General features: G+C 42.2%; 1 protein-coding gene across 2 annotated transcripts in view; it reads right to left on the reverse strand.

Moving 5' to 3' along the window:
* Positions 1 to 23052, reverse strand: part of gli2a (GLI family zinc finger 2a) — a 514880-nt gene that overhangs the window by 162157 nt on the left and 329671 nt on the right. For both annotated transcript variants that reach the window (XM_059970323.1, XM_059970322.1), the window contains one exon: positions 14912 to 15017. In XM_059970323.1, the coding sequence (XP_059826306.1) occupies positions 14912 to 15017 (106 nt within the window). The remainder of the gene's footprint in view (positions 1 to 14911; positions 15018 to 23052) is intronic.

Here is a 23052-nt window from a genome sequence, read left to right on the forward strand (position 1 = left end):
CAAGTTAGACGGTCTTTCTGCTATAGTTCTGCTATATTCTATTATTCAATAGATTTTTTGAGTATGCCCACAAGAAAATAAATCTCAGGGTTGTATATGGTGACATGTATGTACTTTGATAATAAATTTACTTTGAACTTAAGAACATATACGTACTAAATACTTTAGTACTAAATTTACCTAGAACTTTGAAAGGACAAAGCTTTGGGCAGCCAAGTGCAGATCTCAGCATTACAGACTGTGGTGAGAGAAGAGTTTTCTACTCGGTTGTCATGAGGGTTAAAAGTGCAAACATGTTTTCACTGTGAGCACATACCTGTTAGAGAGAAACTTCAGCACTGGAATTTGACAGAGAGCAGCAAGCACCTGGCGAGTGAACTGTCAGAAGGCAAGCCTTAGACATGAAGCAGGACGTGGATAATAAAGGACCCCATGGTTCACAATTAATTAGACATGTTTAATTTGCTTTACAGTGTTCATGTAATTAACTAAATTTGATGCAGGCAAGTGGGAAGACATCTAGAATGTGCTGTTGATGAATTGGGGTCCTCTGTCAGGATTAGGAACCATAAATCATGCAGTTAAAGGCAAGACTTTCTTTTCTGTTTCAAATAATTGATAGTGTTAACCTTACGCGTGGAATCAAAATTAAGCATAAAATATAACTTATTATTCTGAAAGTTTGGCCAGAGCTGAAGAGAAATGGGAGGTAAAATTTATCTTTGGTTGCAGCTAAAATGAGCTACGATGAAGTGTCTGTACCTAATCAAAATTTTTCTTCAAGTTGGTATTAAAAACATTAACCAAGGAGTAAACAGTAGAGATTCACAATTCTTGTTTTGTGTGACTGCTTGAGATTAGTTACACTTCAATTTTGCACTTATTCATCTTCATAATGATTCATAGAATGATAGAACAGTTATACTGCAGGTGAAGGCCATTTGGTCCATCGTATTTGGGTTAGCTCTACCTGAAATTGCCAGAAAATATATAAAAATAACTGGAAGGTTGACAATATGCCATCAACTAACAAAACCTGTCACAAAGTGTTGAAAATAACCCCAGTGCACAATTTTAACCTACCTTGCCCTTCAAGTTTGGATCAACACCTTGTTTTGTACCATAGTAGGCTACTCTAGCATCTATCTTTGTACACTTCTGAGTCACAAAACCACAGAGAAATACTGTGCAGAAACAAACCCTTCTGGTCACTGAGGCACCACCAGCTGTCAAGCACCCGTTTTTGCACTAATCCTAATCCTAACTCATTTCACTATGTTCCTACTGACTCCCCAACTCTACCCTCCCTACTCCACACTAGATACAACTTACAGTGACCAATTCATCTGCTAACCTGCTTGTGCAAAGGGTGGGGGGAGGGGTTTCTCTGGATTTCTTGTTTCAAGGGTGTCTGTGAAGAATACGAATTACAGGTTGCATACTGTATACATTCTCTGATATTAATTTTTGGGGACCTGGAAGGAGACAGGACAGCCAGAGGAAACCCTTATGGTCATAAGGAAAGGTATCAAGTTTGAGAGGCAACACAGAAGGTCAAGACTGAACTCAGGCCATGGAGCTGTGAGACAGCTGCCCTACTCAATCTGTCACTGTTGCACTTACTTGCCCCTCAGAACTTTTTTTTTTATATAACATACTTGCCTTCATAAATCAATGGGTGTCCCATTGAAAAGGATGTATGGGTTTAAACAGATCCAAGATTTTCACATTCCAAATTCAAATAGTTTAAATAATATCTTTCTTAAATGTGCCCATCACCATCTGGTATGGGTGGAAGTGGCCACTGCACAGGATCAAAATGAGCTGCAGAAAGTTGAAAACTCAGTGACTTCCATCATGGGTACTAGTCACCCCAGCATCCATGACATCTTCTAAAGGCAAAGCTTCAAAATGGCAGCATCCATCATTAAGGACCCCAACACCCAGGACATGCCCTCTTCTCATTGCTACCATCTGGGAGGAGGTACAGGAACCTGAAAGCACGCACTCAACGTTTCAGGAACAGTTTTTCCACCTCTGTCTTCAGATTTCTGAATGGACATTCAACTCATGAACACTACTTCTGCCACTTATTTAATTTAACTTCTTACCTTAATTTATATTTTTATTTTGTTTTGCTATGTACTGCTGCTGTATAACTAAATATACCAGTGACGTTAAACCTCATCCTGATTCTGAGTAATAGAAATTTCCATTCCAAGTCTATGGTATTTCTACCATTTTATAAGAACTCCAAGGCTATTATTAAGAAATAATTTGCTTCAAGATAACATCCCTCTGTATAAAATATTGCCAGAGAAGCTCTTTCTCCATCTCAGAAGACAGAGGGAAGAACACTACAAAAAGCTGAAAGAGCTCAGCAGTTCAGACAGCACCTACGGAGGGATGTTTCGTGTAGAGACCCTTCATCGGGACACTCTCATGTCTTTGATAGAGAGAGGATTGGTTTAGTGTCTTGTCTGTACGATGGTACCTTTGTGCAGGCCTTTCAGAATTTTGCATTAATTTACGAATGCAGTCTTCTCATTACAAAGAGAGGTGTAAACATGATCAGGGAAAAGCTGTGATCATTTTATATTCTAACATGCTTGCTGTAACCATTGAGAAAACAACTCACCCTTTAACAGAGTGCCTCTTTTCATAAACAAGAAGAGATTTGGCCCAAAACATTGACTCTTTAATCATCTCCATAGATGTTGCCTGACCTGCTGAGTTCCTCCAGCATTTTATGTGTGTGTTACTCTAGATTTCCAGCACCTGCACCACCTCTTATGTGTAAAGTATTCTGTATGTGCATCACTCTCAGGCCAGGTACATCCTGCAGCCTGAACAATTAGACAGGTGATTGGCACTATCTGTTTCTAATACTACCACGGGATCTCGTGCATCTGCCGTTTTTTTAAAATGCTAAATCCTACCTTTCAGCAGAATATTGGACTGCGTGGGAGAGAGAATGGAATGGTGGGTTGGTGGGAACAGGGGGAAGTGGAGGTGTTTTATTTCAATCACAGTCTGGCTTGATCCCTTTGGAATTTCAAACGGGGGCTCCTGAATCCAAAAGCTTCTTAATTCCGGAGCCGGAATCCCTCATGGCAATATTTTTACTCAATGGTTGGCTTGAGTACAAACCATATTACACATTTAAAAGTAAACTGCCTGGCTAAAGAAACTTAGAACTCCTTATTGGTTAAATATTTATTAGCCAACACAGATACAGGATATAGATATGGGTCACAGATTAGCCAGTATCTCAAGAAATGTCAAGTTAGTAAAAGGGGCGAAGTAACCAATGGCTTCTTCTCTGTTCATAATTTGGATGATGGACCTCAAAACAGGTCAATATTGAAATTAATCAGTAGGACAAAGCCTCAAATTTTTTAAAGTATCTAAGTAATTTAAAAGAGATGACTGGCTGGTTGCAAAACACAGACATCTCAGCCACTGCCATTATGTTTGAATCCTGTGTCTGACTGATCCCACTGTTTGAGATCAGATCAGATATCCTCCGGGGTCTGGACAGACCCCTAATGTCAACTTTACTCAAAAGCTCACATGTCAGATCTTTTTTTGAGGTCAGTAAGTCTAATTAAAAAGAAGAAATCAAATATAAATCCTTAAGAATGAATATTTGTTAAAAGGTGAATGGCACAAAGGCATCTGCGTTACTCCTCCCCCCCACCCCTCCACCACCCCTGTCTCAGGCACTGCAGTACAAAGCCACAAATCCACGTTAAGATGCTGTTTCATCCTGTGTTTTTGAAGGCACTGCAAAAGGATTGGGTTCAAAGGATTGACTGAAGGTAATCTCGCCAATCATCAGACCAAGGGTTACCCAAAGGAATGTTAATCAGAGCCAACACCACCTGCAGGTATAGGCCTGTGACCTGAACTACCAGCCCTGTAAGTGGGTTTGGTGCTGAGTTCTCCTGTCATCCCTTGGGCCGGCTATTGCAAATGATTCGAGCAAGTGAGTTTCTCCTACATAAAGTTTAAAATCTAAATTTTTGCTGGTGCATGAAAGCAACAAGCAAAAATGAGCTTAGCATTAAGATATGCTTTGTTTGCCAAGAAGCCGAGACGTTTCTTTGAATGTTTCACTGTTTATCCTTTTATGAAAGCAAATCACCCCACCGAGATCTATCCACTAAGCTGGCAGTAAAAACACTCATAAAAATTGGGATTTGACCAACTTGATTATGAGAAAGTAAGGGCTCTAACTGAGAGAGCGAAAGAATGTATCACCCTAACACAGGTAAGCATCCCAGAATCGTGCAATGAAAGCAGTTTATTGTGCAGATAACCTATTATTTTCTTTCCTGTTGCCATGTAAGGTGAGATAGTGACTACCAGTGAATCTTTCTCATCTTGCTGGAGCCTGAGACGCATTCCAAGACATTACAGACCAACCCAGCCTCGACCAATGTGGTTCAAACAAAGATGCAGCAAAGATTGTTGAATCCTGCTTGGGCATTTCTGCTGAGAGCAAGTCCCACTCCAGGCTGGCGCTTGTACTTTGTCTCTGCTAGAGGAGGAACAAATGCAGCTTAAGTTTTTGAGTGAAGTTGACTTCAGGGTTCTATCTGGACTCAGGAGGATATTTGATCTGATCTCAAACTTACAGGAGGAACAAAACATAACAGTGTGGTATGATGCAGTGCCAGGAGGCAGGTGGACCTCACTATGAACACTGTGTGACGTGATGGAAAGTGCCTGGTTATATTGGCCACCTGATGCGAAAGAAGGAGAGATGAAGGGACAGGGTCAATGAGCATTTGTACATTTTACAGACCTCCTGTCCTGCACTACGTATGCCTTAAGGGGAAGAGCCAGTATAGCATAAATATTACTCAAATGGCATTTTAAAATCTGTTCTGTAAAATTCGATGTCGCCGACAGATAATGCTCAATACCATGGGCATATACTGTTCCTTTTCTCCATCCCTTTTCCATGAGAAACTCGATGAATCACAAAAGGTTAGTTTGCAGGTGTAGCAGGCTATCAAGAAGGAAAATGGGATGTTGGCCTTCATTGCTAGAGGGATTGAATTTAAGAGCAGGGAGGTCATGCTGCAACTATACAGGGTACTGGTGAGGCTGCACCTGGGGTACTGTGTGCAGTTCTAGTCTCCTGACTTGAGGAAGGATACACTGGCTTTGGAGGCAGTGCAGAGGAGGTTCACCAGGTTGATTCCAGAGGTGAGGGGTTAGACTATGAGGAGAGATTGAGTCGCCTGGGACTGTACTCACTGGAATTCAGAAGAATGACAGGAGATCTTATAGAAACATAAAATTATGAAAGGGGTAGATAAGGTAGAGGCAGGAAAGTTGTTTCCACTGATAGGTGAGACTAGAACTAGTGGACATAGCCTCAAGATTTGGGGAAGTAGATATAGGGCAGAGATGAGGAGGAACTGCTTTTCCCAGAGGATGGTGAATCTGTGAAATTCTCTGCCCAATGAAGCAGCAAATGCTGTCTCAGTAAATATATTTAAGACAAGGTTGGATAGATTTTTGCATAGTAGGGGAATTAAGGGTAATGGGAAATAAGCAGGTGGGTAGAGATGAGTCCATGGACAGATCAGCCATGATGCTGTTGAATGGTGGAGCAGGCTTGACAGGCCAGATGGTCTACTCATGTTCCTATTTCTTATGTTCTTAGATACTGTCCGCCTCCTCCTTATTCCGAGCTGCCGCAAATTTCACACAGCCGCCAAAATAGACTGCTAGGACCCAGTCTACCTCTTCACCTTGCCCAGGGAGCTCTATAAGGTGAGCAAGTACCTAGAGCTGTAACCATGGTAAATGGTGAAAAATGAGAAAATGGGCAGTGTTCCATCAATATAGTGGAAGGCTTAGTTGGTCTGCTGAAGGAAGATCTATTGTTTAAAAATCCTTTATTTTTATGCTAATATAAAGTTCAAAGTTCAAAATAATTTTATTATCAAAGTACATATATGTCACCATACACAACCCTAAGGCTGATTTTCTTGCAGGCCTACTCAATAAACTCAATAATCATAATAGGATCAATGAAAGGCAACACCAACAAGGCAGGTAGCCAGAGTGCAAACGACAACAAACTGTGCAAATACAGAAGAAAGCAATAAATATCAAGACATTGAAATAAAGAGATCTTGAAAGTGAGTCAATAGGTTGCAGGAACATTTCGATGATGGGCAAGAGAAGTTGAGTGAAGTTATCCCCGCTGGTACAGGAGCCTGATGGTTGAGGAGTAATAACTGTTCCTGAACCTGGTGGTGTGAGTTCTGAGGCTCCTGTATCTTCCTCCTGAAGGCAGCAGTGAGAAGGGAGCATGACCTGGGTGGTGGGAGCCCATCCTGATTGATGCCGTTTTCCTACGATAGTGCTCCTTCTAGATGTGTTCAATGGTGGGGAGGGCTTCGCTCATTATTACTGAACCACATCCATTATTGTTTTGTAGGCTTTAAGTGATTTTGTAAGTTTTAAGTGATATCGCTGGTCTTAATTCTATAATGTGTTGCCAGTCAGAGTCACACCAAATCATTTGAGGGTTAAGCTGGGATGACCTCACTCCCAGATCTTCTTCAGAATTGTACAACAGACATCTACCTTCACTGAGAAGTCAAATAGAGTCAGAGTTAAAATATTCATTACTGTTACAAATGATGAACAACTCTGACGGGCAGGGTACAGAATCACCAATGCCCCCCCCCCTTGGAGAATCGCAAATCGCTACTATTCCGATGCTGTTATCAAGGGAGATGAGAGAGACACAGGAAAGCTGCCAAGACAGTTGTTATTGATAAACAGCTCATGTCAGTTAATGAGAGAGAGAGACAACTCAGAGATACACAAAGTGGAATGTCTCCTCCTAACAAAAGTGGAACGGAACCACTGATTACTCCTATTGTCTCTTGGAGAAGGATTGTTTATTGAGTACTGTTCTATTCATTGAAACCCCTCAGGGGGCAACCAGAGTGAGCTGGTTTGAAGGGTTGCATCATCCCAACCTGATTGTCACCTGAGACCCCGTGAGTGGGGATAAAAAGTCGGGTCTGGGGCAACACCCCTCAGATGCACCAGGAGAGATGCTACGAGACCAGTGGGGGGCTTGTGTGTGTGTCCACCCTTGCCTGGGTGACGATTCCACCACGGAACGGTCTAGCTAAACGACGGAGGGGTCATACATGAATGGCCACAACAACAATGCATTGACGGATCAAGATCGTAAAGGAAAGTCGGCAAGTCAACAGCTGTTACTGTTCTCTCTCTCTCTCTCTCTCTCTCTCTCTCTCCAACAATTGAAACACCATGACCAACAACTGCATGAACTGAACTGAACTGAACTTTATATTTCCATCGGACAATTCATTATCCCCTAGACAACGATAGAGCTTATTTCTTATTGATTATTATTATACCTGCACTTTTAGGTTTAGTATTGATGATGTATATTACCTGTATATTTGCATTGATATAATTTTTGTGTATTTTTACTAATAAATACTGTTGAAAATAGTATCACCAGACTCCAACGGATAATTCTATCTTTGCTGGTGAGACACCCGGTTACGGGGTTCGTAACAATACCACTCTGGGCTGTTCTGCTAGAGTGCCACTTGAACCCACAACTTTCTGATTCTGCCAACACATATCTTACACACTTGGAATACTGTGTAGTGTTTTGGCCACCCTGTTATAGGCAGTATGTTATTGAACAAGAAAGAGGGCAGAAAAGATTTACCTGGATGTTGCCTGGACTTGCGGGCTTGCGTTTCCAGGAGAGGAGAGGACATTATTTCTGGGAATGTCAGAGATTGAGGGGCATCATGACAGATCATGAGGGAAATAGACATGGTACAAGCACATAGTCTTTTCCTCAGGGAGGGTGTGCTAAAAGGAAAAGGGACATCGAGGGCAGTTTCTTCATGCAAAAAGGCGCACTTATTTGAAATGAGCTGTGCAGAATTAGTGGTTGAGGTGGGTACATTAACAACATTTGATGCCATCTAGATAAGTACATGAATGGGTGAGGTTTAGAGAGCTATCAGCCAAATGTAAGTAGATGGGACTGGCTCAATGGGCAGCAGAGTTAGCACTGAAGAGTTTGTTTCCATCTTATATAACTCTATGATCACCATACCACACAATACATATCACATACATATTTGAAGGAATTTTGCTGAATTTGTTTCATCGAAATATAGATTAGTTTGTGTCACTGCCCAATATCAACTGTCAACAATTATAGTTTTATTGCATCTCATCACCATAAATTCCATATAAAATAAACTAGTTAGTCTCAGTAAATAGTGACTATAAAACCACCAGACTCTTACCCCTCAGACGGGGAAAATTTGGATCCTTACCCAGCATGGTCTATCTGTGATTCCATGCCAGACCAATAGGATTAACTCTGAAATGGATCAGAGAACCACTCAGTTCCAGGGTAACTTGGGGCAGTAGTAAATGCTGCCTTGTGAGAGACACCCACAACCAGTGAATTAAAGCCCAGTAGAACTGATATATTCAGGTTGCTGCCAAGGGGAGGCTGTATATGGAAGAGCACTCTCTTTAGCTGGTTGTGACTCTTTATGGAAATGTTGCTTATTTAAATTCCACTGACTGTGACAGTAAATAATTCCTGATTAAATTGCTCATAACATTTCTATATCCTTAACAGTTGTGGATAGGGCAGCAGTCTGATATTTGCTGATGTTTATACAACGTGCTCTGGTTCAGAAACCAAGTGGCTTAAATGGCCTTTGTTGTTTAGCTTATGTAACCATAATTGAGTCACTGTTCTGTGATTTTCTACATTGATATGTGTGTGACTAAATCGTCAGACATAGGTGCAGATGAAACCGCGTTCATGTCCACCAGCGTGGGATCAAATGGAGTTATAATTATAAAGGATCCCTTTGCTCTAATTTCAGTCTTCCCACCCTCTGGGGACTCCAGGAATCAAAGATTCATCTTCCAAATCAAGGTACAAATAATGCAAGAGAAAATCAGTGGATGCTTAAAGAAAAAAGGAAAAGATTATTATCTTTATGGGGCACACATTAATGTGATGGTGTGTGGAAGACCAATGCTAGTTTTGGTTAAGGTCACTGGGAAGGGATAATATAATGTCTGTATTGAACAAGGTACACTAGGATCACTCAGCCCCGACCTATGTATAATCACAGTGGGGTTAGAATTGGAGGTGAATGGTAGGTACAGGAACTGTACCTCTGATTGCTGACAGTATCAGTGTTGGCAGACACCCAGGACAGGGATTCTTACCATACAACACGATCGTTCAGCAAGAGACATGTCACTGCTTCCACCCAAATAGAGGAAGTAGTGCACAAATTACTCCTTGAACTAATGAGCCTTCACCTCCAACACTCCCCACCCCAATCAAGTCCGTTCTTGCAGCTGAAACCCTGTGCCTTTTGTAGAGATTTTATCTACGCAAATGCACAACACATACTGCTGTGACCTCCATGTGTAAGCCCTTGGAGGTAATTTGCAGAGATGCAACTACTGATCAATTTAGCATTTCGGTTTTAGAACTCTATCTAGTTTGTGTGCATGCCATGTTGACACCGGAAGCATGGTCTCACTTGCAGGCTGCTCAGAGCTGTAATCACTGATTTGATTTGATGCAAACAATGCATTCTGTTGTATATTTCTGATGTTTCGATATACATCTGACAAATAAAGCTGATCTTTTCTGTATATTTAATCATGTAGCAGATAAAATAAAACGTTATTTCGAGTAGAATTTCTGGTTCATGAAATTGTTCCTACGCTTCTACCACCCATTTTCCTTACATGTCTCCTTCACTAGCTGTAGTAGACCATAGACCATAATACATAGGGGCAGAATTTGGCCATTTCATCAATTTCTTTCTCACCCTTTCATGCCGATTAATCAAGAACCTATCAAAGTCTGCCTTAAATGCATCCAGTGACCTGGCCTCCACAGCCACCTGTGGCAATGAATTCCAGATTTATCACCCTCTGGCTAAAGAAATTCTTCCTCATCTCTGTTCTAAATGGACGTCCCTCTATTTTGAGGCTGGGCCCTCTGGTTCTAGACTCACACGTTAAAGGAAATGTTCTTAGTAGGATGCCTGGGTAAAAGTTTTACAAAGTGGTAATCAGGAGTTAATCAGCTACTAAAGAGTCTGTTTGCTTCCAATCTGGTGTGGAAAGACTTTATCATTTGAAGGATGTTGGATTACAAACGTACATGGAACAATGTTGCTGGAAAGCAGGAACCATCATCAGAGACCCCCACCATCCAGGCCATGGTCTCTTCTCACTGCTACCATCAGGAAGGAGGTACAGGAGCCTTAAGACCCACAGCACCAGGTTCAGGAACAGTTATTACCTTTCAAGAGACAAGATGACATCAATGACCAATGCGACCAACAATGACATCCTGCAGACAGCTCAAGGAAACTACTATTTCTTTTTCTTCTTCCTCTTTTAAATATGCTTCGTCCCCTGAATTGTGATCAATTGCAACCTGTAATTTCCGGCTTGATAATTTATCCTTGGGTCAACCGAGTGGATCTGGCGCTTTTGCTGTCTGCTGGGGAATTTGGTGAGGTTGAGAGCCGAGTGTGCAGCCATCGTTTTCTAATGGTGGTGGAACACGAACCCACGGTCAATTCCATTACTCCGCACTGATTAGAGCAACAAGCAAGATTGAAATCGATGAGGATGAGAGTGGAAAGCGAGCGGGTGTTGAGTACCATCTGCCTGCATTGGACTGGTCTCTCTCATGCCGCTGGAGTCTTCTGCCCAACCTATTTATTATTTTTTTTCTTTCTTTTCGTATTTGCATAGTTTGTTCTTTGCACGTTGATTTTGATGAACTGAGACTGAGGCTTTGGGCCTACACCAGGGATTCGGATCTCAGGACTCAGTTCGGTTCTGAATGCTGTGCTCTCTTCTATTGTTTGCACGATTTGTGTTTTTTTTCCTCTTCTCTACGCATTGGTTGTTGGTCTTTTTTTTTAATTGTGTTCTTTCGGTTTTCTTGCTTTGTGGCTGCGTGTAAGCAGATAAGTCTCAAAGTTGTGTAATTTATACATTCTTTGATTTTAAACGTACTTGAATCTCAAATCTTGACAGTCTGTCCTGTTGGATGGGGTCAACTGTAATTATTTCGTGTCTCTTGTACTTAGTATGAATGCCCGCAAGAAAATGAATCTCAGGGTAGTATATGTAGACATATTATGTACTTTCATAATAAATTTAGTTTGAACATCAAACTTTACAAATGGCCAGAGGATGGACTGTTGACAATGGAAAGTCACATGATGAAACATCCTGGTAATCAGTCACAATTTAATAGTTAATAAGAGTTACAAGTCTGAAATTGGCAAACTAGCAGTCAATGCATGTCTAGAAGAGAAACAGGTCAGGCCATATTAAGCCACACATCCCTGAGTTTCATATATACATCATGCTTAGCAAGAGGGGTAGAGAACAAGAACAATATACTCTCCTGGTAGTGAACAGTATCTGTTAGTATCACAGGATTTACAGTACTCCCACTTGATTTTCCCTTATTCCTGTTAACCTCCAGGTGGGAAGGGGCAATCCGCTGTGGCCAATTAATCTCGCATCTTAGTCACACGGAACGGCAGAGCTGGCTCAACATGTTGCATGGTCTACACCTGCTTGTTTTGCATAGTCACAGATCACCGCATGGAGACTACATGAGGAAGTCACCCATGAGCACTACCTCTTGACTTTTTCTTTTAATCACAAACATGAGAAAATCTGCAGATGCTGGAAATCCAAAGCAACACACACACAAAATGCTGGAGGAGCTTAGCAGCCCAGGCAGCATCTATGGAAAAGAGTCAACAGTCTTCATTTCGGGCTGAGACCCTTCTTCAGGACCGAAAAGGAAGTGGCGGAGGAGGCAGACCAAGAAGTGGGTGGGGGGGGGGGATGCGAAGAAGTAGTACAAAGTGGCAGGTGATAAGAGAAACCGTAAGAGGGGCGGGGTTAAAGCAAATAGCTGGGAGTGGAGAGTTGATTGGTGAAAGAGGATAAAGGGCTAGAGAAGGAGGAATCCGATTGGAGAGGGTAGACCATGGAAGCAGGGGAAGAGCACCAGATGGAGTTGATGGACAGGTAAGGTGAGAGAGGGAAATAGGAATGCAGAATAGTTGAGAGGGGGCAGCTACTGGACACTTGAGAAATTGATGCCCATGCCATCAGCTTGGAGGCTGCCCAGATGCAATACTTCCTTTATTTCTATTTTTGACTTCTTATTAACTATTTTATACTTACTGCAATTCATGTTTTTCCCCCTATTATTATGGATTGCATTGTACTGCTGCCACAAAATCAACAAATGTCACGACACATGCTGCCGATATTAATCCTGATTCTGATCGAGGAAGTCACCGAGAGCAACGCAGGGGGAGATAACAGTAACATTAAGCGACACATTGAGAACCACCTAGTGCAGCCAACAGAGTACCTGCTCTCTGGTCAGTGATACTCCAGGGGGTTTGAGGTCCTAGACGCTGTAAGCCGGGGTTGCCTGCTGCCATCACTCACTGTGGCATGGACTGTATTGTGGAGAAAAGGGTACCAACCTCTGATGAAGCTTTAAAATATAAACGTTCTGTAGCTAAAATCAGCAGTTTAAAACAAGCCATTGTGGAGAAGTCAGCAACCCTGGGATAACATTGTGACCATTTCTTAGAAAAGATTCACAGATTGGATAGTAGTGGTCATGAGACTGCTGTCCCATCAAGAAACCAGAAAGCCATCAGTCTATTCTAGTGGGCGTGCATGATTTGTATCTCAGGAGAACACGGGGTGTGACATCCCTTATGGTTAAATGGTCCTCCCCCAATTTGGGGACAAACGCTAAGTACAGAAATGCTAAAATAATGGGGAAATGGAGATTGCACCACTTGTGTAAGGTGTGAGGGAACAGCAGGAATCTGCAGAGCCCTGATCACGTTAATGCCTTTGAGACAAAAGGCAAGGTGGGGAGAGAACTGCAGTGGAGGAAACCTTGTCCAGAAAGTTAGGACAGACCTGAAATTCTTCTTGTCTATTGCTCAGCCCAACAAGAACCAGAAAGTGGATAATCTGAACAAATGGGTCGATGTTACATTAGCAATTACTTTAATGAACAATTGTGTTAGACAGAGATGGTGAGAGGTTCCTTTACTCATAATTCTTCCAGTGAGCTGTGGATGGCCTTTAACTGAGCACATTTGTAACAGAGATGGATGGATTTCTTGAGGAAAAGAAGGGTGAAGACTGTTGGGAATGTGATGAAGCTGTGGTTAATTGAATGATGGAGCAGGATCATGGTGTATGGCTCACCACTACTTTTCTTTCGGAACTTCTCACCAGAGGCAAACTGTGCTGCTCTAGTCTGCCTCCTAGTGGTCAGTAATCAGTGGATAAGAATACCAGAAATGGGTTCAGGAGGAGTCAACTTCTTCTACCATTTAGTCTTGGCCTCCACTTGAGTGCTTCTTTCCAATAGCCTTTCATTTCCCCCAGTCAGAAACCCCGTTCATCATCTTGAATACCCTCTCTGTTTCCATTTCGCAGTCAAGCCTTCACACGATCTTTAGGCAACTTGCCATGTTTTTTCTGCCAGTATCAGAATTGTCCATCTCTGCCTGTAATCATTTTGGATGTTTTTTTCCCTCTTTCTATTAGCGTAAGCTAACCTGCTGGGCTAGTAGCAACACGTAACACAAGAAGCAAAATCTGAATCTGATTGTTACATTACCTTAGTAGGTCTCACACCGTCAAAAGGCAATTTCTTTGTTCTGCCTATCTCTTCCCCATGTTCTAATCAAAAGTAACTTGATTCTTTCCTTTCCTGATGAGGGGTGTTGGACCTGAAATGTTAACCATTCTTTTGACACATGCTAGCCAACCTGCCAAAAGTTTCCTGCATTTTTGATTTTATTTCAGATTTCCACCATCTGCAATTTACTGATTTTCCTCTTGAATTCCTGTACACTTCAACAAGGTCACTCTTCATTCTTTCAAGTCTAACCCCACGGTCTGCCCACCCTTCCTTCATGTCAACCACTTTGTCCCAAGAATCAACCTTTCCTGAACTGTGTCCAGTGCAAACACATCCCCCTTTAAAGTAAGAGATGAGAACCTTTTGTAGTACAGTGTCAGCAAAGCCCGGTTCAGATAACAAGAGCTTCTTATTTCTGCTCTCCGTTCCTTTGCAATATCAGATAATATTTCATTTATCATCTTAATTATTTGTTGTAAATTTATGCTAAATTGTTGCGGGTTCAGTTCCCGCCGCCATCTGTAAGGAGCTTGTATGTTCTTCCCATGACCGCATGGGTTTCCAAAAGATGTACAGGGTTAGGGTTAGTAAGTTTTGGCTGTGCTTTGTTGGCACTGGAAGCATGGCAACACTTGCGGTCTGCCCACAGCACAACCTCAGACTGCATTGGTCATTGATACAGATGACTCATTTCACTGTATTTGACAAAGAAAGCTGATCTTTAAAGTGTATTCAGTGTCTGAGGAGACCCAAATTGCTCTGATGTGCAATATTCTCCTTTTCCAGTAACATGAATAAAATTACCATCTCCAAGTATTATAATCCATCCACCAAATTTTGTTCACCCACTCAATCTGTCATTTGCATTCTCCTGACACACATATCGTGAGCAAATCTCACTACAATATGCTCAGATCCCTCCTCTAGGTCATTAGTACAGATTGCCAATAGCTGAGGGCCTAGCACTCACTGAGCAAGACAGAGCCATTAAACGGGACAGCGAGATATTGAGTAACCCCTCATATGATAGGACCTTTAATGCATTCTTCAACAGAAGCGTGCAAATCATAGTAGTGTGCAATCAACATGCTCAAGTACACATACCCGTGGATAGCGTGGATAGAGTGTGGCTCGTAATGGTACCTTCCCTCATGATGTCGCATGTCGATCGGTATAGGCGTGTGGAATGCCGGGAAGATGTGGTGCGAGGCTGAAACAAAGAAAGAAAATGAGACATTAGGAAACTGGTACTGCAAAAAAAAAAGTTTTTTAAAAAGTTCAAAGGCAATGGCTTCCACAAGGCTGTAGATGTTCAAGAGCAAGAGCGTGTTCAGCAAAAAGAAAGATAAGGACCTTCATCTTCGTTATTGGCTCAATCAGACAAGAGAAGCAGAATTAATAAATAATCAAAGTCATTCACAGCGTTCCTACATCACAAACATTAAAGGCCTCCAACTGGGTTTCTGACAAAGACCTGCAGCTACACATGCTTTGAACTCTAAAATATGGTAGGAAGTGTGAAAGAAGCTAGAGCGAAGGACACAAACAGAACATGACAGGGCTGGGAGGGCAGAATCGCAGGTCAGAATCGGCGCTGGCTTCAGCAGCAAGTCCCGGGCAGTGGGCGCAAGGGTGGTATGGAGGGTTGAGAAGTTGCTGTGGGGGGGTGGGGGTGTGGTCAGGGACAGGTGGTGGAGGGTGGCAGGAGAAAACACCGTGGATGTTAACTGGATGTTTACACAAGACCAGGTTGGTAAAACAAACATAGCCAGTGCAGCTGGCTTCTAATCGGGCAGATGATGCCTAAATCTTTGGGGGATTAAGCACAGGGGCTTCAGACATATCACATTCAAAAAATTACATCGAGCACAGGCCAATTACATCTGCAATAGCATGTGAGGTTCAGTACATCTCATCTGAAGTGGCTATGAAGTAAATTACAGCCCCCTGTCAACTCTTCCTTGCTTCTGCCCATACCTCAGATGATGACTACCTCTTGGTTATTGAAATTGCTGAAGCAGAGCCAAATGTATTAGAATCCCTCAGCTTTTCATTTATCATACAATCTCCTGCTTTGATAGTTGAGTACACTGTGCTCAGCTCAGTATTAACGTTTACCTGTCAATGGGCAATCCATGTGCAGAGACTGACAGCCATCTTAATCAGGAACAGCAGCTCAATCAGTCTTTACATAAGGTTGAAAAATTTAGCGTTATATTTTTCTTTCTTTTGTGTAAAATGAAAGATAAGGTATGTGGGACCAAAGGTTCGATATCTGTGGATTTGTTAGGCCCATTCTGATATGGTTCAAAATTTCACAGTGTGGGGCCAAATGCTCTGACACCAGGTAATAAGAAAAGGCATGAAGTGAAAGGAGAGAGCAAAGCCTTCAGTGAGGAAAATAAGTCCATTTTGTATCAAATAAATTGTGCTGACCAGAAACTGAATTTCACTTAGACTAAATTTCACACTTTCTGCTGAATAATGTTGGACTCATATCTTTTTCTTCTGCCCTCTTGTTTACCAAGATCCCGCTGTGGGTTCAGCAGCCTGAGCTGTATCAGACAAATTGGCTCAGGCTTTAACAGGTCAGTCATCGGATGCCCTATGGATGCACCAGTCGACCAGTATAATGGGTCTGTGTTCATTTGCACCAGCCACGGAGTGGGTGTGAGCCACACAGCCTTAATATACTCACAGCTAGGGCTAATACACCACTAGTAATGGTCAGAGTAAATGAGATGAGAGAACTACCCTCATCGGCAAAGCAAACGGGGGAGCACTGGTTGCCTTACGCAGCCTGAACCTGGTCATGACAATTGAGAGGACTGGAGCGAATGCTGTGATGGAATTCAGTAACTAGAGATAACACACTGGGCAGACCTCTCACGATGTCACATTGTGTTGTTAATTGGATAAACCTCCTTTGGCTGGGTAGCGTGGATATTTGTTTACAGAAGCTCCACAATACTCCATATTCTATCTGGTAGCTTCCTACCTGATGGCATAAATGTCGATTCTCAACCCTCCGATAATTGCATTCCCCCCACCACTTCAGCATTTCCCTCTCTCACCTCATCTCCTCGCCTGCCCATCACCTCCTTCTGGTGCTCCTCTCACTTTTCTTTCTTCTATGGTCTTCGATCCTCTCCTATCAGGTTCCTCCTTCTCCAGCCCTTTATCTCTTTCACCTATCGACTTCCCAGCTCTTTATTTCACCCTTCCCCTTCTCCGGGTTTCACCCATCAACTACCATCTTGTACTTCTTCCGCCCCTCCCCTCACCTTCTTGCTCTGACTTCTGATCTTTTTTTCTAGTCCTGATGAAGGGTCTCAGACCGAAAAGTCAACTTTTTACTCTTCTCCATAGATGCTGCCTGGCCTGCTAAGTTCCTCCAGCATTTTGTGTGTGTTCCATAATATTGCCCACTTGGTTCAGGTCCTCTTGAGATTTGGGCTTCAAATTCTCTTGAGTTGATTGATAGCTTAAAATTCTTTTGAGCCTGTGCTATTTTACCAGAACTTTTGATTGCAAGCACTTTAGTTGGTTTCCACAAGAGCAACAAATATCCAATCAAAGTGATTAATGCTATCCTAAGGGGCTGGTTATATGGTTTACCTATACTTAGATATGATAATCAAACTCCATTTGCCCATCACACACACACTCCTCGCACTGTTTCTATCTGCCTCCCTTGGTTGGTCTTATGCTCCACTTTCCTTTCCCCTCAGATTCCATCATCTGCAGCCCTTTGCTGCCCCAACTATCACGTCCCAGCCTCTGTTGCTATCTCATCCCGTCACTCCCATGCCCAATGCCATCTGCCAATCTATCACTTCTTACCTGCAACCACTTATTGCTCTTGACCAACCCCTCCTTCTCATTAGAATGCTGTTTTCTACTCTTTCAGACCAGATGAAAGGTCTCGACCCGAAACATCGGCTGTCTATTTCCCTCTATAGATGGTGCCTGAGCCACTGTGTTACACCAGCAGCTCATTTTTTTGATAGAGAATTCCAAAGATTCACCACTTTCTGTGACAATACATCTTCTTCTCACAAGTCCTGAACAGCTTCCTTTTTAACTGTGTTAAAAAGGTCCATTTGACCTGGACTCCTTGGTGGAGGGAAGCAACAGCCCTGTACCTAGACTGTCAACCTCTTTAAAGATTCCTCTTCTATTAAACTCCAGGGAATGCAGTCCCCATCTACTCAATCTCTCCTCACGCAATAAACTCACCAGCCCTGGGATTAGTTGTGTTTTTCTCTATGTCAAATACAACGTTTTTTAGTCAAGTGATCAAAATGCACACAGTAGTCATGACACAGTCACCCCAAGGCACAACACTACTACAATTAGATTTCCTTACTCAAGTTCAAGTGCTCTCATAAATCCATCTGCCCTCCTCTTCACTTGCTACCCCTTTATCTGGGCACTCAGTGAGTCTCATACAGCCACATCCTTTCAATATCAGCACTACCCAGTCTCCCTATCCGACAAATTCTATTATGCAGATGGCTTTGCATCTTCCATTTTATTTTACGTCTCCCGATTCTCACTCATTCGCCCAATTTGTTCATATCTCTTTCAGCCTCTGTACTTCAATCAGCTTTGCATCATCAGCAAACCTGGACACTTGGACCCCTCAGGCATATCAGTGCTGAAGATTGTGAATGGCCATGTCACAGACTGTGCGAACCTCACTTGTCATACCCTGGAAACCTGAGAGCAGCCCATTTATTCCCACAGTTTACTTTCAGCCCAATAATCAAATGTTGACCGAGTATATTACTTCAATACAATGTGCTCTAACCTCACTATTCTCCTGCATGGCACCACATCGCAAACTTACCAGGAATCCTAATACACCACACCCATTAGTTCCCTTTATTACATTCTTACTTACTTACTGCCCATTACATCACTAGCACGCAGGGCAGCAATGAAGGTCCTCCATCTCTGGCTGTTCTTGTCTTTCGAAGTTCACAAGGATTATTCCGGGAATGAAGGGGTTAACATATGAGGAGTGTTTGGCAGCTTTGGGCCTGTACCCACTGGAATTTAGAAGAATGTTAGGGGATCTCATTGAAACCTACTGAAAGTTCTAGTCAAGATATGGAGAGGATGTTTCCCATGCTGGGGGCATCCAGAGCTAGGGGGCACAGCCTTAGCAAGAGAGTAGTAAATCTGTGGAATACTCTACCACAGACTGTGGTGGAGGCTAAGTCAGTGTGTATATTTAAGATGGAAGTTGATAGTTTCCTGATCAGTCAGGGCATCAAAGATATGACAAGGAGGCAGGTGTATGGGGTTGTGTGGGATTTGGGACCAGCGTTGATGGAACGGTGGAGCAGACTCGATGGGCTAAATGGTCTAATTCTGCCCCTATGTCTTATGATCTTGTGGTCTTCTCTATTGCGCTCCTGGTGTGGTTCAGGGTCCTCAGTCGCACACAGATATTGAGGGATTCTTCATTGCTGTTTCCATAACAATTTTTTTTCGACCAGCCAGGGTTGTTAGCCCTGAACTGAACTCTTGAACCTGGAGGACTAGTGGACCACTCTTAGTCTGGCCTCTACCCTTTGACCCATTTGGCATGGGTGACCTACCAAGAGCTGAAGCATAAAGCCCTGACTGAAACCAACATACATAGCTCTCCAGGTCATTGAGGCACGAAAGCCTCCAAACACTACGACAAGGTTGTGGTCCTCTTCACTTTTGTTTCATTCTTGAATAGCTCTAAAAGATCAGCCACAGATGATTTTTCTACCATAGGTCCATGTCCACTCTGCTCTACCATATTACTCTTTTCAAGATATTCTGTCACGTTATCCCTGCAAGCGACAGAAATGTTACACCTGCCCATTCACCTCCTCCCTTACCTACATTCAGGGCTGCAGGTAGTCCTTCCAGGTGAGGCAACACTTCACCTGTGACCTGCTGCAGTATTACGTGCTCCTATTGCAGCCTCATATACAGGGTAGTTTATGGTGGTGTATGCATACTTTGATAATAAATTTATTTTGAATTTTGAACTCGTAGTTTACAAATCTGCAATTTCACTTTTCATTTTCTCTTCAATTACTGCCAGCCGCTGACACATCACCAAACTAATGTTTTTCCTTCTTCCTCATCATTAAGTTTAATCTCTCTACTCATGGCAGTTGTGCTTGCAGTTCCCAGGACCCCAAGTTCTTGAATTCCCTGAATCTCCTTACCTTTCGGACTTTCTATGCTCCATTAAGATATTCCTTAAGACCTACCAGTTTTATCGAAATCAGCTGTTTGCTGCACCAACATCTTATATAGCTTTCTGTCAACTTTGAAACTTGTGCAATTCAGAATCAGAACCAGGTTTATTATCACCGGCATGAGAAGTGAAATTGTTTACCCAAAAGGCTGTAATTGGGATGAGTCAAAAGAGGGCTCTAGAAATGTTTTGAACCAAGGTTATTGGAGTAAAGTTGGCTGAAGTAAAACAGGAGCCATGATATTAGCTGATGACGGAATGTGCGGAAGGGACCAGATACTCTGCTTCTATTTCTTAAAATATTCTTTCTGTGAAGCGCCTTAGGGCATTTATTCATCTTAAAAGTATACAGGAAATGAAAGTAATTGATGTAGAATTATGAAGTAACACATTTGTTTATGCACTTTTAGATTATCAATATTTTAATTTTAGAAATCTAGTACTGCTGCTGCTTACATGCTGGGGGGAGGGGGCTTCGGCATTCTGATGTTTCTATCATGGAATCTATGGGGTATCTTGTTTTGTGGATGACTGTGAAGAGTAAGAATTCCAGGTTGTATTCTGTATATATTCTTTGATATTAAATTGAACCATTTGATTTAATAAAAATTATAGGTCTTAAGTTTTTACTGTACAAGTTTAACACTGATTTAGTAATTGTAACTTTATAAATGTACCATATATGTCTACTTCCAACTACTGGTGACTGAGAATTATTACATTACAAGACCTTTTGGCCCATCATACTTGCCCTGGTTTTTTGAAAGAGTATAAATCTAGCTCCACACCCCTGCACTTTCACCACATTCTATCATTATTTTTCCTTCTTAGCTATTCATCAATTTCCCTTTGTTGCTACAGAGTTTGCTTCCTTCCCCCTTTCTGTTAATATATTCTACACTCACCGGCCACTTTATTAGGTACACCTGCTTATTAATGCAAATATCTAATTAGCCAATCATGTGGCAGCAACTCAATGCATAAAAGCATGCAGACGTAGTCAAGAGGTTCAGTTGTTGTCAGACCAAAAATTAGAAAGAGAAAGCAGGTGACTTTGGCTATGCTGTCCGATGTGGTAGTTTGAGTATCTCAGAAACAATCTCGACAGTTTACAGAGAATGATGCAAAAAACAAAAAAAAACACAACATCCAGTGAATGGCAGTACTGTGCACAAAAATGCCTTGTTAATGAGAGAGGTCAGAGGAGAATGGCCAGACTATTTCAAGCTGATAGGAAAGCCACAGTAACATGCGTTACCACAGTGGTGTGTAGAAAGCATCTCAGAGTGCCCAACAGTTTGGATGGCCTACAACAGCAGAAGACCATGAACATACACTCAGAGACCACTTTACTAGGATGAGCGATATCCAATAAAATGTCCGCTGAGTGTAGATCAAAACTATTTCTGGTAAGTAAACAGAGATCCTCTGATCTCCTTCCAGCTCTCTTTCAGAATACTACTCATTTTCACAGTGCATGCCTTTTCAAAGCTTAACCAATAACTCACAGCAGAGTCAGTGTAGTACAGTACAGAGACAGGCCCCTCACCCCCAAGTCATCTATGCCAACCAAGATGCCAATCTAAGTTATTTCCATCTGGCTTGTTCTCCTAGGGATCTCTCCTATCCATCCCCCTGGCCAAGTGCCTCTTAAATGTTGTTGCTCAATTTAGCTCAACCATTTTCTTTGTCACCTCATTCTATGTATGCACCATGCTCTGCACAAAGTAGTTACCCCTCACATTCCTTTTAAATCTTTTTAACCTGTGACCTTTAATTTCTGATTCCTCTTCTCCAGGAAATAAGATTGTGGGTGCATTTACCCTATCCATGACCCTCATGATTTCTACATGTCTTCTGTATAAGGTCACTCTTCAGTCTCCAATGCTCCATAGAATAGAACCCTGGCCTGCCCCAGTGTCTCCCTACAACTCAGACCCTCAAGTCCTGCAACATTCTTGTAAACCTTCTTTGCACTCTTTTCAGCTGATTGACATCTTTCCCACAATAGGGTGAACAATGTCTATTACAACAGCAACATGAAGTCAAAACTCTGACCGATGAAGACCAATGTACTGACCCCTCATACTAAACAGAGTTTGAAGCAAATTATAGTTCTGAGCATTGACAGTCATTAAACTGCCCTTCTCAGGTGGATATATATAAATTCTTTAGCATTATTTTGTTAAAAATTGGGGTGGAGGGATTATTTCTAGTGTACTGGTCAATATCTGTTCTCCATCTTCCCCTCAGGATCACAAAATAGTGATTCTAAATCTATAGTGGATATGACCCAGTCCATCACAGGTAAAGCCCTCCCCACCATTGAGCACACCTACATGAAACTCTGTCGCAGGAAAACAGCATCCATCATCAGTGGCTCCAACAACCCAGGTCATGCTCTCTTCTCACTGCTGCCATCAGAAAGCAAGTACAGGAGCCTCTGGACTCACACCATCAGGTTCAGAGACAATTTGCATCGTAGGCTCCATCTAACCACTTTGTTTTATATGGCTTAGGATCCCTACCAGCTAAAGTCCAGCAATCTGAAACTTGAACTGTTTAAGTGACTATTTTCAGCAAGTACATCATCATTCTACATGGTTGATGTCATCTACACTAAACTGAAGAAACTCAAACTTCAGGGAGTTCAAGAGACAGCAGATGCAGGAGTGTGGAGTAAAAAAAATGAAACCCTTGGAGGAACTCTGTGATTCAGTATACCTGTGCTGGCAAAGCAATAGTCAAGGTCTGGGGTCACCAGGACTCTGCAAGTATCAAACACCAAATTATTTGCTGCAAATCAAACCTCTCCATTTGTGAATTTACAGTAACCTTTGGCCTCAACCACATGTTTGAGAGAGTTACTGTTTTCCACAAACATTTGGATTATAATTCTAAGACATTTGCTGAAAACTTGCTTGTGTTTCCATCATTATCAGCCAGTACGACTTTACTTCATTATTTTAATGTCTTCTGCACCAACGTGATACAA

Source organism: Hypanus sabinus, chromosome 5, assembly GCF_030144855.1.
Source record: "Hypanus sabinus isolate sHypSab1 chromosome 5, sHypSab1.hap1, whole genome shotgun sequence".
Taxonomy (NCBI): domain Eukaryota; kingdom Metazoa; phylum Chordata; class Chondrichthyes; order Myliobatiformes; family Dasyatidae; genus Hypanus; species Hypanus sabinus.